Raw genomic sequence first — 13,909 nt, 5'->3', positions numbered from 1 at the left:
GTGCATCGCCGTAACCCCTTCGAGTGGGACCAGTCTGTTTTAAAATTTGATATTTTTGGGGTTTTTTTTTCGGGTTTTCAGCCCCCCTTTCTGGACGTATCTCCTAACCTTCAACACGAGGGTTACGGGGACCAACTCGTTTAAAAACCTGAAATTTTAAGGCCCCTGTTTGGGGATAAAGAAAAAATTTTTGAAAATTGAGATTATGAAGAAGGGGATCATCCAATTGCAGTGTTTGGGTTTTTAAGGATTTTGCAAAAGGGACAAAAAGGGGAAAAAAAAGTTGGGGTTTTTGTTACCAAAACATTCGAGACAATAAAGAAAAATTAAATAAGAAAATTATAATAAAAATTTAAAAAAATAAAAAAAAATAATAATAATAAAAAAATAATAAATAAAAATAAAATAATAATAATAAAATAATAATAAAAATTTTAATAAAAAAATAATAATAATAATAATAATAATAATAAAAATTTAAAATAATAATAATAATAAAATAAAAAAAACAAAATAAAATAAAAATAAAAAATAATAAAAATTTAATTTAATAATAAAAATAATAATAACCCAAAATCATAATAAAAATAAATAAAATAATAATAATAAAAATAATAATAATAAAATAATAAAAAAAATTTAATAAAAAATAATAATAAAAATAAAATAATAATAATAATAATAAAAATAAAAAATTTAATAATAATAAAAATTAAAATAAAAAAATTTTAAAATAATAATAATAAAAAAAAAAAATAATAAAAAAATTTTTAATAATAATAATAAAAATTTAATAATAATAATAATTTTTAATAAAAATAATAATAACAATAATAAAAAAATTTTAAAAATTTAATAATAATAATAAAAATAAAAAAAATAATAAAAATAATAAAAATAATAAAAATAAAATAAAAAAATAATAATAATAATAATAATAAAAATTAATAATAAAATAAAATAATAAAATTAAAAAATAATAATAATAAATAATAAAAAATATAATAATAAAAAAAATTTTAAAAAAATTTAATAATCATATAATAATAATAATTTTAAAAAAAAAACCCAATTTGGGAAAAAAAGAAGAAAAAGAAGAAAAAGGGAAGAAGAAGAAAGAAAAAAGAAGAAAAAAGAAGAAGAAGAAGAAGAAAAAAGAAGAAGAAGAAGAAAAAAGAAGAAAAAGAAGAAGAAAAAGAAGAAAAAAAAGAAGAAGAAAAGAAGAAGAAAAGAAGAAGAAAAAAGAAAAAGAAAAGAAGAAGAAAAGAAGAAGAAAAAAAAGGGAAGAAGAAGAAAAAGGGAAGAAAAAAAAGAAGAAAAAAGAAGAAAAAAAGGAAGAAAAGAAGAAAAAGGGAAAAAGGGAAAAAAAGGAAGAAAAGTAATGTGTAAAATTTAAATTTTTTTTTCCCTTAGCCCCTTAAATTGTATAGCAAAAATTACGGGACATTTTGTAGTAAATATAATGTAAAAATAGTCATTTTTTCCCCCGTTAGACGTTATCGTCTTATACACACCTTTCCCAATTGTGACGTAAAAATTCTTTTGATTTAAAGGGAAAATTTAAAAGAAAAAAACAAAACTTTTTCAAATGGATTTGAAAACCCAAATAACACAGATTTCATCAATTTTTTTACATGTCTTAATATCAACCTGTTTGTCATAACAATCCGGTCATAGTAGCAATCTCTAATGATGTATAACTGTCTTTATTGTGTCCATAAAATACTGCATTATCTCCGAAACAGTTCAAGGCACATTTCCGGCTCAATGGAGACCAACAATATATTTTAAAATTGATTGGTAATTCAGAATTGAATTCGTGTAAATATGTCCCCTTGTAATCCATAAGACCTGGGTGATATGTAAAATGCCTGTTCTGATATAACAGAACGAATAGAAATACAAAAAGGGTTTTTATGGCTCTTATTGTAAGATTTGACTCGTTTGACTGCCATATTTTGGATATTTGGCTAGAAAACTCTTATTTGGAATGCCAATCGATTTAAATAAGCTCATTATTGCAAAAATACTAAGATACAGGACTTTTTCCAAGGACTTTGTAAGTCCCAGGTTTGAAAGATTTTACTAAGATGAGATGCATTTACATTGATTGATTTTTGAAGGACGAGTTTTTATTTTGTTTGTCAATTTTTTTAAACGACGTATTCCAGAGTAAAACACTTGACGGTTTAAAGCACAAAATTTATAATTCTATATTCCGAAGTCTTTTTTGACTCGTCATAGCAGTCATTTATTCAAAAATAACAAAACTTCCTTTTGGATGTCAAAACATTACAATTAATTGGTGTCCTGGTCTGAAGAGAGCTCAAGAGATAAATTGAAGACAATTATAGAATACAAATGTGATAAATAAGGCCCCCAAAGTTAACCAGTTACTTTGAAAAAGACCAATCACAAATTGTTAGAGATGATATGAATATAGATATTATATATGATGAATTATTTTTCTTATAAATGAATGGTGATTAAAAGATTCAAAATAGAGGTGTAGCCATTCGATACTACTATTGCATGGTCATCACAATTAAAATAATTGAGAATATGTCGATATTACGTAACTTATGCTATCTTGCTGAGAATGTTAATCATAATGTTTTGGGACTTGTGAGGTTCCACTTCCAGTCAGAAAGTACTTCTCGTATGCTTGATCCCATCTAGACAGAACTTCAACTGGTAAAGGTGAGAAATAAAACTCAGACGTTTTGATGACGTATATCAAAATATTGAAGTGCACCACAAAGTCTTGAGAGTGAGACATGAATGTTAAAAATAATATGAGGTCATATGAGTAATGGAATAGTGTTGCAGTCATTGCGCAAATTGCTGTGAGAAGTGAGTAACCAAGATGATATCAATCAGGCTGAAAGAAAAGTATTCATTTATTCGAATTGAATTGAAAGAGAAGACTATTAAAGAAATGATGATCTAATATCAGAAATTAAAGTTTTTCTAAGCCTACAGAGATACAACTGAAGTGAGATGAACTTCGTTCTTATGTTCATATTACTAAACTAATTCTTTAATGAAAATAATGTGAATCATTGCTATTTGATAATGAGTGTCAATAAAAAAAATGATATCCCACAAATTCTTAAGCTTGAGCTTTGAGCATTTTTATATAGGGCAATATCAAATAATTTTACAAATGCTCTGTACAAGGTGTCCTAAGACAACAGCAAAACCTAGTGTGTAAGACAAGCCACAAAGCCTGATAGGCGATATTATATTTTTTTCGAACAGAGACAACGCTGTTAACGACCATGTATCCATTTTGCACATGAGTACGGTTAGAGAATGTTAATAAAGAACCTTTTTCCACAGACTCAACTATGCACCGCCAGAGTGGAACTCAAACTCTGGACCTTCCGATCCTACCACTGCACCGTTCAGAGTGGAACGCGAATCCTGGATCTTCCGATCCTACAAAAGGCTGCAATACCACTACACCATGTGGCCGCATATAGTTCAGCCACATATAAAATATTAAGGATGCATGTTCTGACTTTGGCCTTTCTGATATTTTCAGGCTCAAGGTAACCTGACAAAAGATTCTATCAACAATTTTCTCAAATTGACGATCAAAAACCCAGGCGAGGAAGACACTGGAACATACGTCTGTCAAATGTATTATCTTGATGAAAATTTTCAATTCCATGAAATGAAGGCAGAAGTAAACGTAACGGTTGAAAGTAAGTTTTCTCTCTCTCTATCTTTCTCTATGTATGTAACACTATCTTTATCTCAAATACACACACACACACAAACACACGCACACACACACTATCTTTCTATTTCTCTCTCTCTCTCTCTCTCTCTCTCTCTCTCTCTTTCTCTCTCTCTCTCTCTCTCTCTCTCTCTCTCTTTCTCTCTCTTTCTCTAGCTTTATTTCTTTTCTTCAACACCATAATTTCTTCTGTAGAGAAGTGTCCATTTTTTTTCTAATTCTAAAAGTATGAGTCTCTTATTCTCACCCATCTTCATGTATCAAATTATTATTATTTTCATTTATTTGGTTCAATCTCATGAATGTTAGGCTGGCATTGTTTCATGATTCTTTAAGAAAAACAATCCGTTATACGACAAAGACTGTAACGGTTATCGCAATATAAAAATTGTTGCTTATATCGTGACAAATACAACGCATTTGTGTGTTAAGACTATCTAGACAATAAGAGGAAATGTATGGATTTACTGAACATATATTTGGACAAGCAAAAACCACTCCACCATCGGCACTTCATGACACTTAAGCAGAAAATAGAAATAGTTTTTTTTTTTCGATATAATTAAGCGGGCTCTATTTCTGTTTGTTTTGTTTTTTTCGTTTAATCTCGTATGTTCAACTGATAGAAAACGTGTTATTTACATATGAAATCAAATGTTTATCACATTGTTTATGACGTCAACGATAACTATTCTGTATTTTGTCAGGATTGCTGAATTTAGATTTTAGTATCAGGAATGAAACGCTCCATCTTTTTCGACTGTTCTATCTTGTCAAATCTTTGTTGACTTGTTGACGACAATTTATTGACATTCGACGACAACAATCTTAAGCTGCTACTAGGATAATGTTATTTATATCTTACAGAGATGTGTGAAATTCATTTTGATCATTGTCTTTGAGTAAGGACTTTTACTTACATTAACATATCCGACTCTACAATTGATTGTCAAAACGTTAGAGACAGCAATAAATATCACACACTATCATCCATCAAACAATAATAGTCTTTGTGGTAAGAGTAAATTTAAAAAGACCAATATAGAGAATTTATGAAGAATCCAAAAATATGTTGATTATGGTAACAAGATAAAATTGCTAGAATGACCGACCCTAGTTTGTTCCACATAAACTTTATAATTACACGACTTTCTTATAATTTGTAAAACTGTTTATCCATCAATCATTTGTAATTTTATTACAGATGAGGATATCACTGTAATTGTTAGATATTTGTTAGAGAAAATAACAACATTGGAAAAAAACGGCCAAGAACTTAAAGAAAAAGAGAAAATCATGCAGGAAGAAGGTATGTCTATATATTAAGACTAAATCAAATGATGGATACGATATTTAACATGTTATATCATTCATATTGATACCCAACTATATCACATTGTAATTTATTTTATCATAACATTTCATATGTTAAGACTGATAACGTTCATAGAACATAACAACTGTTATACATTAGGCACATGGAACCAAATCGTTCACACATGAAGCTATATTTCCTTATTTCAGTCACCAAGCTTAAAGTTAAACTGGCCGAGCAGGACACAACATTGGTGGAGCAGGAGAAAAAACTAAAGGAGCAGAAGAAAGAAAATGAAAAAGGTGAGATATTTATAGAGAGTAAACTGCATTTGATCTTCCTAATAAAATCATCGTTTCTCCACAGATGAAATCAATTCATCTATAATTTGCTTTGTCAACAAATCTACTTCTGCTAAAAAGAAAAATCGGTTTTATTCTCAGTTCATGAATCATTTCAAAACAACAAAAATGTACATTAAACTTTGATTTTAAATAGTTGGTTGTCTTTATAAACAGATTAATTTTATACAAGATTTGGAATTTCATAATTGCCATACAATATCCTCACGTGTAACAAGTTAGTGCTATAACTATTATGCTCATTGTTAAAGTATGAAGTCGTTAGTAATCTATTGTGTTGTCCAGTGCAGAATGCTTGTTTTATTTCTATTCAATGTCAAATCTTAAATTGACAAAGGAAATGCATTGCAGTTTTGTACATTAATAATATCTTACGATATTTATTTCTTAACAATCACTGTGAAATCATTTCTCATTTTAAAAACTCTAATAGTCCTTTTATCTTCCAAAAGAATTAATTTGATAAAGATTAGAGTATTTAGATTTACATTGTAAATGTGTAAATTTGACATTTTCTATCGAATCTTTATAGGTCCATATAAAATTGACATATCCTATAGAGTGACTCAATATATAACACAGTGATTCATCTTAAATTGACACTTTTTATACTATGGTGCAAAGTAGATCTCTCTATATATTTACATAATGATTCATTTAAAATAGGCAATATTGGTAACATTGTACAATAGATATTATTTACAGCATAACACTAATTCATCTAAATTAGACATTGTGTGTACAATGGTACAATAGACATTCTATATATCATAACACTAATTCATCTAAATTAGACATTGTGTGTAGAATTGTACAATAGACATTCTCTATATCATAACACAGTCTGATTCATCTGAAATCGACAAGTCTATACACATGTGCGATGGACATGCTATATCTCATAAGTCATAATTCACCTAAAATCGACACTGGCTATACACTGGATTTATAGACGATTTTCCTTCATTTAGTAAAGAGAGACTTAAATTAAATTATAATCTTCAATTCTCTTTCCACAGTCTCGTCAAGATTTAATTTGCTGGAAGATTTGGAAAAGATGCAGCGTAAATCTATGGACAAAGGTAACACGTATTTAAAACACAGATAGTTATATAAACTATTTACTGTCATTCCCTGTCAAGCGATTTCGACTACAAATATGCAGGTATGTTAGAGTATATTATTGTAATGATTTGTCAAATGTAAAATAAAAAGAGATTATAACAAGTTCAATTAGACGTACCTAATTTCAATAGAGATTGGAGGGTTACAAGTCTACATAGGAAGTGATGGATATCTATGGCAAACCCCTAACTCAGCATTGTGATGGTTTCCTTTAAAATATTACACAATGATAATGTATGAATGCTACGTCTGGAAATCACACAAAAAGTTAATATATTTTACTATAAATTGTTCGGATAAACACTTGCCTGTATCAATCATATACTATAATATATCAACACAGCGTTTGAAGCATATAAAATAAGATCATATTCTTTTTGTACAATGGTATAGTGGGATATTATGATTTATCCTACATCGTTTGAAGTATATAAAATATGATGAATTATTTTAATGTACAGTGCTATACGGAGAGATTCTAATGTATCAATGCATTGTTTGAAATATATAAAATAAGATGACATATTTTGTTATCAATGATATAGTATGAGATTATAATGTAAAAAACTATGGCAATACCAATTGTAAATTTCCAGCAATAGATAAATAAAGTACATTTTATCCAATTTTATCTCATTAATGCAGCGTTTTGAAGATAAACAGTAAGTATATATATAATATTATAGTGACAGATCATGTGTGAATGTCAAACTCTCTCTCTCTCTCTCTCTCTCTCTCTCTCTCTCTCTCTCTCTCTCTCTCTCTCTCTCTCTCTCTCTCTCTTTGCCTTTCAAGATTTACAAACACGATACATTTCATACAGAAACTAAATTATATTTACAACACAAATATGAACGAAGCCACTCTATTTATCTTTCATCCTTCTTGTCTCCCTCCTGACAACCACTAGACGAATATAATATAAAACAGAACCGCTGAAATGGCGTTATCTGTCCAGCTGGACGAAACCTACAAGAATTCCCTCTGGTTTCCCGCGTTTCGTTTTACTAGCACCAGGATCGAACCCTGATTGGCTACAGAAGTGTTCAAAATCCATGCAACGCGTGGGAAGTAGGGTCCACACCAAACACCTTTGGGTTATGTTCTAGCAACCATTGCCATTCCAATTATAACTTTCACATCTGCTGTGCTGGTCTCATCTTCGGTGTGCAACATTCCCATGTATTTGAATGAAGTGACTTGCTTTATGTTTTCACCATTGAAATTTATTCTCATCTAAGGGTTGTCTCGGCTCTTCCCCAGAATATGTGACTTTTCAAATTTTATCTCCATCCCGTATGTACAATCTCTTTATAATAGAAACAGCTCAATTTTTGTAAATACAGGAAATATATTTCTTCGAATTTTGTGATTTATGAAGAAAATCTGAATAAGAAAACCATGGTTTGTGTCGTAAATAATATGACGATTATATTCATTTAGTAAAAACCGAGTTACATTAAATTATAGTCTTTAATATTCTTTACACAGTCACGTCAAGAATTGATTTGTTGGAAGAAATGGAAAAGAACCAGAATCAATCTATAAAAGATTCGATGGACAAAGGTAATACTTATATTCAATCTATTTACTTTTACATTATATGAAACAATTCTACTATGAATATACATATGTATATATATATATATATATATATATATATATATATATATAATATATATTATAGAGTGTGATTGTTGAAGACTACGCTCACATATTAATGAAAGTCATCATACTGGCTAATACATCACCTAATGAGACTAGAGGGGTAGACGTCGATACACAACTTTGATGAGCAACACAAACTTTACATTAAGCTAAATTCTTGTGAATATGAAAATGAATATACTTCAATATTTTGTGATTTATAAAACACATTTAAATAAGAAAACTTTTTTTCCCTTCATTAAAATATTGACGGTTATCCTACATTTTGAAATGGTACGGTTAAATGTAATAAAAATCTTTAATTTCTTTACAAAGTCTCGTCAAGAATGGATTTGCATGGAGATTTGGAAAAGAACCAAAATCAATTATAAAAGATTCCAACTAAATACTTAGATAACACACATATCTATATATAAACTAGTTTCTTTTCATAATGTAAAACTGTTTCTAATATGAATATACAGATATTGTAGAGTATATTATTCTGGGCCATTGGTCAAGGTAAACTCATAGATCATTTAAGATTCATGGCACTGCCTAATATATCAACAAAAGAGGCTATATTGCTAGATAAAGGAAGAAACAGACATCTATGACAAACGTCTAACTCAACATTGTGATGTTTCCTTTAAAATAATACACAATAATAATGTATCATTGTCCATCTGGAAATCACACAATACGGTGATATATGTTACTGTATTTTTTGGGATAATCACTTGTATTCAACAATCATATATTATACTATATCAATACAGCGTTTGAAACATACACAATATCACAATATAATGATGCATCTTGTTATACAATGATAGAGTTTCGATTTTAATGATTTAACCTATGGCATTACCAAAGGTAAATTTCTAGAAATGGATATATATAGTTAATTTTTTCCTATCCAATCTTTTTTTAATGGAGCTTTTGTAATCTATCAAATAAAGTTATATAGTGAAAAAACATGTGTGAATCTTAAGCTCTCTCTTTACATATCAAGATTTTTATACTGATATGTCATACAGAATCAACTCGCAATCTGAATATTTCAACTAAAATTAAAAGTCAACAGTAGCGACGTGTAATATTATATACAACTTTGCAGAGAAGAGCAAGTTTTACAAAATTATGTTTCGTTTTTAAAATATCTGAACAGGAAAACTATTTTATGTATTTATAAGTTGACGATTTTCCAATATTAATATGGAAGGATTGACATTAACTTTAAAATAAAAGAACTTTAATTTTTCTTTCCACAGTCTCGTCCAGATTTGATTTGTTGGAAGATTTGGAAAAGAAGAAGACTAAATCTATAAAATATTCTATGGACAAAGGTAACGCATAGTAAAAACACACATGATTATATTTTTAAAAAGTCAATTCACTGTTATTTCAAGTCAAATCAATTCTACTATAAAAAATGTAGATATCTAAGAATATCTTGTAACGAATCGGGCGCTCCCAGAGGACCGGTAGAGCCAAGTACCCCGAGACGTCACAAATAGAAACGAAAATACTTGGAGCATAGAAAGAGGGAACTCGTTCATAAGTTGCCTCCGTGTGGAAGGTCAAGCCACTGTACTGGGCCTAGCATGATCAGAAGGAAGAGAAAGACGGTCCAAGTTTCACGGTCAGACAATGGTGACAATAAATTGAAGGAAACCAAGATTTACAAACACGATATATTTCATACAGAAACTAAATTGCATGTATAACACAAATATGAACGAACCAAATCTATTTATATTTCATCCTTCTTGTCTCCCTCATGACAACCACTAGGCGAATATAATCTAAAACAGAACCGCTGGAATGGTGGTATTCTGTTCAATGGACGAAACTTAGAAGAATTCCCTCTGATTTCCCGGGCTTCGCTTATTTAGCACCAGGTTCGAACCCGGATTGGCTAAAAAAGTGTTCAAAATCCAGGCAACTCCGAGCTCCTTTGGTTTATATCTTAGCAACCATTGCCATTCAATTTCTAGCTTTCACATCTGCTTTGCTGGTCTCATCTTCGGTGTGCAAGTATCTGAAAGAGGTGACTTGCTTTATGATTTCACCATTGAAATTGATTCTCACTAAGGGTTGTCTCGGCTCTTCCCTAGAATATGTGACTTTTTGAATTTGATCCTCATCCCGTATGTACAATCTCTTTATAATAGAAACAGCTCAATTTTTGTAAATACAGGAAATATATTTCTTCGAATTTTGTGATTTATGAAGAAAATCTGAATGAGAAAACCATGGGTGGTGTCGTAAATAATATGACGATTATCTTCATTTAGTAAAAACCGAGTTACATTAAATTATAGTCTTTAATATTCTTTACACAGTCTCATCAAGAATTGACATTTTGGAAGATTTGGAAAAGAACCAGAATCAATCTATAAAATATTCCATGGACAAAGGTAATACTTAGATTCAATCGATTTACTCCTACATTATATGGAAAAATTCTACTATGGATATACATATATGTTAGAATATATTGTAGAGTGTGATTGGTCAAGGGTACAATCATATATTATTTAAGGTTCTTCATACTGGCTATTATATCACCAAATGAGACAAGAGGGGTAGAAGTCGATACACAACTTTGATGAGCAAAACCAACTTTGCATTCAGCTAAATTCTTGTGAATATGAAAATGAATTTCCTTACAATTTTGTTATTTATAAAACCATTTGAATAAGAAAACTATTTTTTTCTCTTTAAAATATGGACAATTCTCCTACACTTAGTTAAATTAGGGTTAAATGTAATAGAAATCTTTAATTTCTTTACAAAGTCTCGTCAAGAATGGATTTGCATGGAGATTTGGAAAAGAACCAAAATCAATTGTAAAAGATTTCATAGAAAACACATGGATAACACAAATATCTTTATATAAACTAGTTCCTGTTTCATAATGTAAAACTATTTCTAATATGAATATACATATATTGTAGATTATATTTTTCCGTGCCATTGGCCAAGGTAAACTCATAGATTATATAAGATTCATGGCACTGGCTAATATATCAACAAAAGAGGCTAGATTGTTAAAAAAAGGAAGAAACAGACATCTATGACAAACTGCTATCTCAACATTGTGATGTTTCCTTAAAATCATTACACAATAATAATGTATAAATGTAGCGTCTGGAAATCGCTTAATAAGGTGAACAATTTTACTATAAATTGTTGTGATAAACACTTGCCATCAACAATTATATATTATAATATATCAATACAGCGTATAAAAGATATAAGATTAGATGAAATATATTGTTATACCATTATATTCTATGAGATTATAATGTATCAAGAATGCGTTTGAAACACATAAAATACAATGATGCATCTTGTTATACAATGATATAATTTCGATTTTAATGTTTTAATCTATGGCAATACCAAATATCAATTTCTAGAAATGGATAAAGATAGTTCATTTTTTTCCTATCTTATCTCTTTTTATTGGAGCATTTAGAATCTATCAAATAAAGTTATATAGTGAAAAATCTTGTGTGAATTTTAAACTCTCTCTTCGCATATCAAGATTTTTTATACTGAAATGTCATACACAATCAACACACAAACTGAATATTTAAACTAAAATTTAAAAGCAATACCTAACTGTTATATAATATAAAACTTTGCTGATAAAAAAGCAAGTTTAACAAAAAAACATTTAAGCCTAAAAGCAATCTGAAGAAGAAAACTTTTGTTTTTATTGAAAAAAATTTGATGATTTTCAAATATTAGTATGGAAGAGTTTACATTAACTTTAAAATCAATAACTTTAATTTTCATTTCCACAGTCTCGTCCAGATTTGATTTGTTGGAAGAAATGGAAGAGAAGAAGACTAAATCTATAAAAGATTCTATGGACAAAGGTAACACATAGTAAAAACACACATAATTATATATTTTTTTAAATCTATTATATTTTAAATAACAATTCAATGTTATTTCAAGTAAAACCAATTCTACTATAAAAATGCAGATATCTGAGAGTATCTTGTAACGAATCAGGCGCTCCCAGAGGACCGGTAGAGCCAAGTACCCCGAGACGTCACAAAGAGAAACGAAAAGACTAGGAGGATAGAAGGAGAGAACTCGCATGGACCTAGCATGATCAGAAGGAAGAGAAAGACGGTCCAAGTTTCACGGCTAGACAATGGTAACAATGGATTGAAGGAAACCAAGATTTACAAACACGATGCATTTCATACAGAAACTAAATTACATGTACAACACAAATATGAACGAACCAAATCTATTTATCTTTCATCCTTCTTGTCTCCCTCCTGATAACCACTAGACGAACATAATATAAAACAGAACCGTTGGAATATCGTTATTCTGTTCAACTCGACAAAACTTAGAAGAGTTCACTCTGATTTCTCGCGCTTAGCTTATTTAGCACCAGGTTCGAACCCGGATTGGCTAAAAAAGTGTTCAAAATCCTAGCAACGCGTGGAAAGTAGTGTCCACTCCGATCTCAATTGGGTTATGTCCTAGCAACCATTGCCATTCCAATTCTAACTTTCACATCTGCTGTGCTTGTCTCATCTTCGGTGTGCAAAACTCCCATGTATTTGAATGAAGTGACTTGCTTTATGTTTTCACCATTGAAATTGATTCTCATCTAAGGGTTGTCTCGGCTCTTCCCTAGAATATGTGACTTTTCGGATTTGATCTCCATCCCGCATGCACAATCTCATTATAATAGAAACAGCTCTATTTTTGTAAATACAGGAAATATATTTCTTCGACTTTTGTTATTTATGAGGCATATCTGAATAAGAAAAACATGGTTTGTGTCGTAAATAATATGACGATTATCTTCATTTAGTAAAAACAGAGTTACATTAAATTATAGTCTTTAATATTCTTTACACAGTCTCGTCAAGAATTGTTTTGTTGGAAGAAATGGAAAAGAACCAGAATCAATCCATAAAAGATTCCATGGACAAAGGTAATACTTAGATTCAATCGATTTACTTCTACATTATATGAAAAAAATTCTACTATGTATATACATATATATTAGAATATGTTGTAGAGTGTGATTGGTCAAGGGTACAATCATATATTATTTAAGGTTGATCATACTGGCTATTATATCACCAAATGAGACAAGAGGGGTAGAAGTCGATACACAACTTTGATGAGCAAAACCAACTTTGCATTCAGGTAAATTCCTGTGAATATGAAATTGAATTTCCTTCAAATTTTGTTATTTATAAAACCATTTGAATAATACAACTATTTTATTTCTCTTTAAAATATGCACAATTCTCCTACATTTAGGTTACATGAAATAAAAATCTTTAATTTCTTTACACAGTCTCGTCAAGAATTGATTTGTTGGAAGATTTGGAAAAGACCCAAAATCATTCTATAAAAGATTCCATGGACAAAGGTAACACTTAGCTATTATACACATCTTTATATATACCGTTTACTTTTACATTATATGAAACCAATTCTAATTTGAATATACATATGTTAGAGTATATTATAGAGTGTGATTGGTCAAGGGTACAATTACAGATTATTTAAGGTTCATCCTACTGGCTAATATATCAACAATTTATCTCCTACATTCATCTAATTTCATGTGAATATGAACATTAATTTTCTTCAAATTACTATTAAAACTATTTTATTCCTCTTTAAGATATTGACGATTCTCTTACATTTAGTTAAGGT

The 13,909-nt window shown here is 29.4% G+C and overlaps 1 protein-coding gene across 1 annotated transcript in view; it reads left to right on the top strand.

Annotated features, from left to right (window-relative positions):
* Nucleotides 1-3,545: 3,545 nt before the first annotated feature.
* Nucleotides 3,546-13,909, top strand: part of LOC144960238 (uncharacterized) — a 105,905-nt gene continuing 95,541 nt past the window's right edge. The window contains exons 1-10 of the mRNA XM_078893245.1: nucleotides 3,546-3,710; nucleotides 4,950-5,054; nucleotides 5,270-5,362; nucleotides 6,442-6,504; nucleotides 8,039-8,113; nucleotides 9,469-9,543; nucleotides 10,543-10,617; nucleotides 12,013-12,087; nucleotides 13,098-13,172; nucleotides 13,545-13,619. Of these exons, the coding sequence (XP_078749371.1) occupies nucleotides 3,644-3,710; nucleotides 4,950-5,054; nucleotides 5,270-5,362; nucleotides 6,442-6,504; nucleotides 8,039-8,113; nucleotides 9,469-9,543; nucleotides 10,543-10,617; nucleotides 12,013-12,087; nucleotides 13,098-13,172; nucleotides 13,545-13,619 (778 nt within the window). The 5' untranslated portion in view covers nucleotides 3,546-3,643. The remainder of the gene's footprint in view (nucleotides 3,711-4,949; nucleotides 5,055-5,269; nucleotides 5,363-6,441; nucleotides 6,505-8,038; nucleotides 8,114-9,468; nucleotides 9,544-10,542; nucleotides 10,618-12,012; nucleotides 12,088-13,097; nucleotides 13,173-13,544; nucleotides 13,620-13,909) is intronic.

Source organism: Berghia stephanieae, chromosome 15 (assembly GCF_034508935.2).
Source record: "Berghia stephanieae isolate SIO BIC M18660-M18661 chromosome 15, UCSD_Bste_1.3, whole genome shotgun sequence".
Classification (NCBI taxonomy): Eukaryota; Metazoa; Mollusca; class Gastropoda; order Nudibranchia; family Aeolidiidae; genus Berghia; species Berghia stephanieae.
This window is presented reverse-complemented; position numbering and strand designations above follow the sequence as displayed.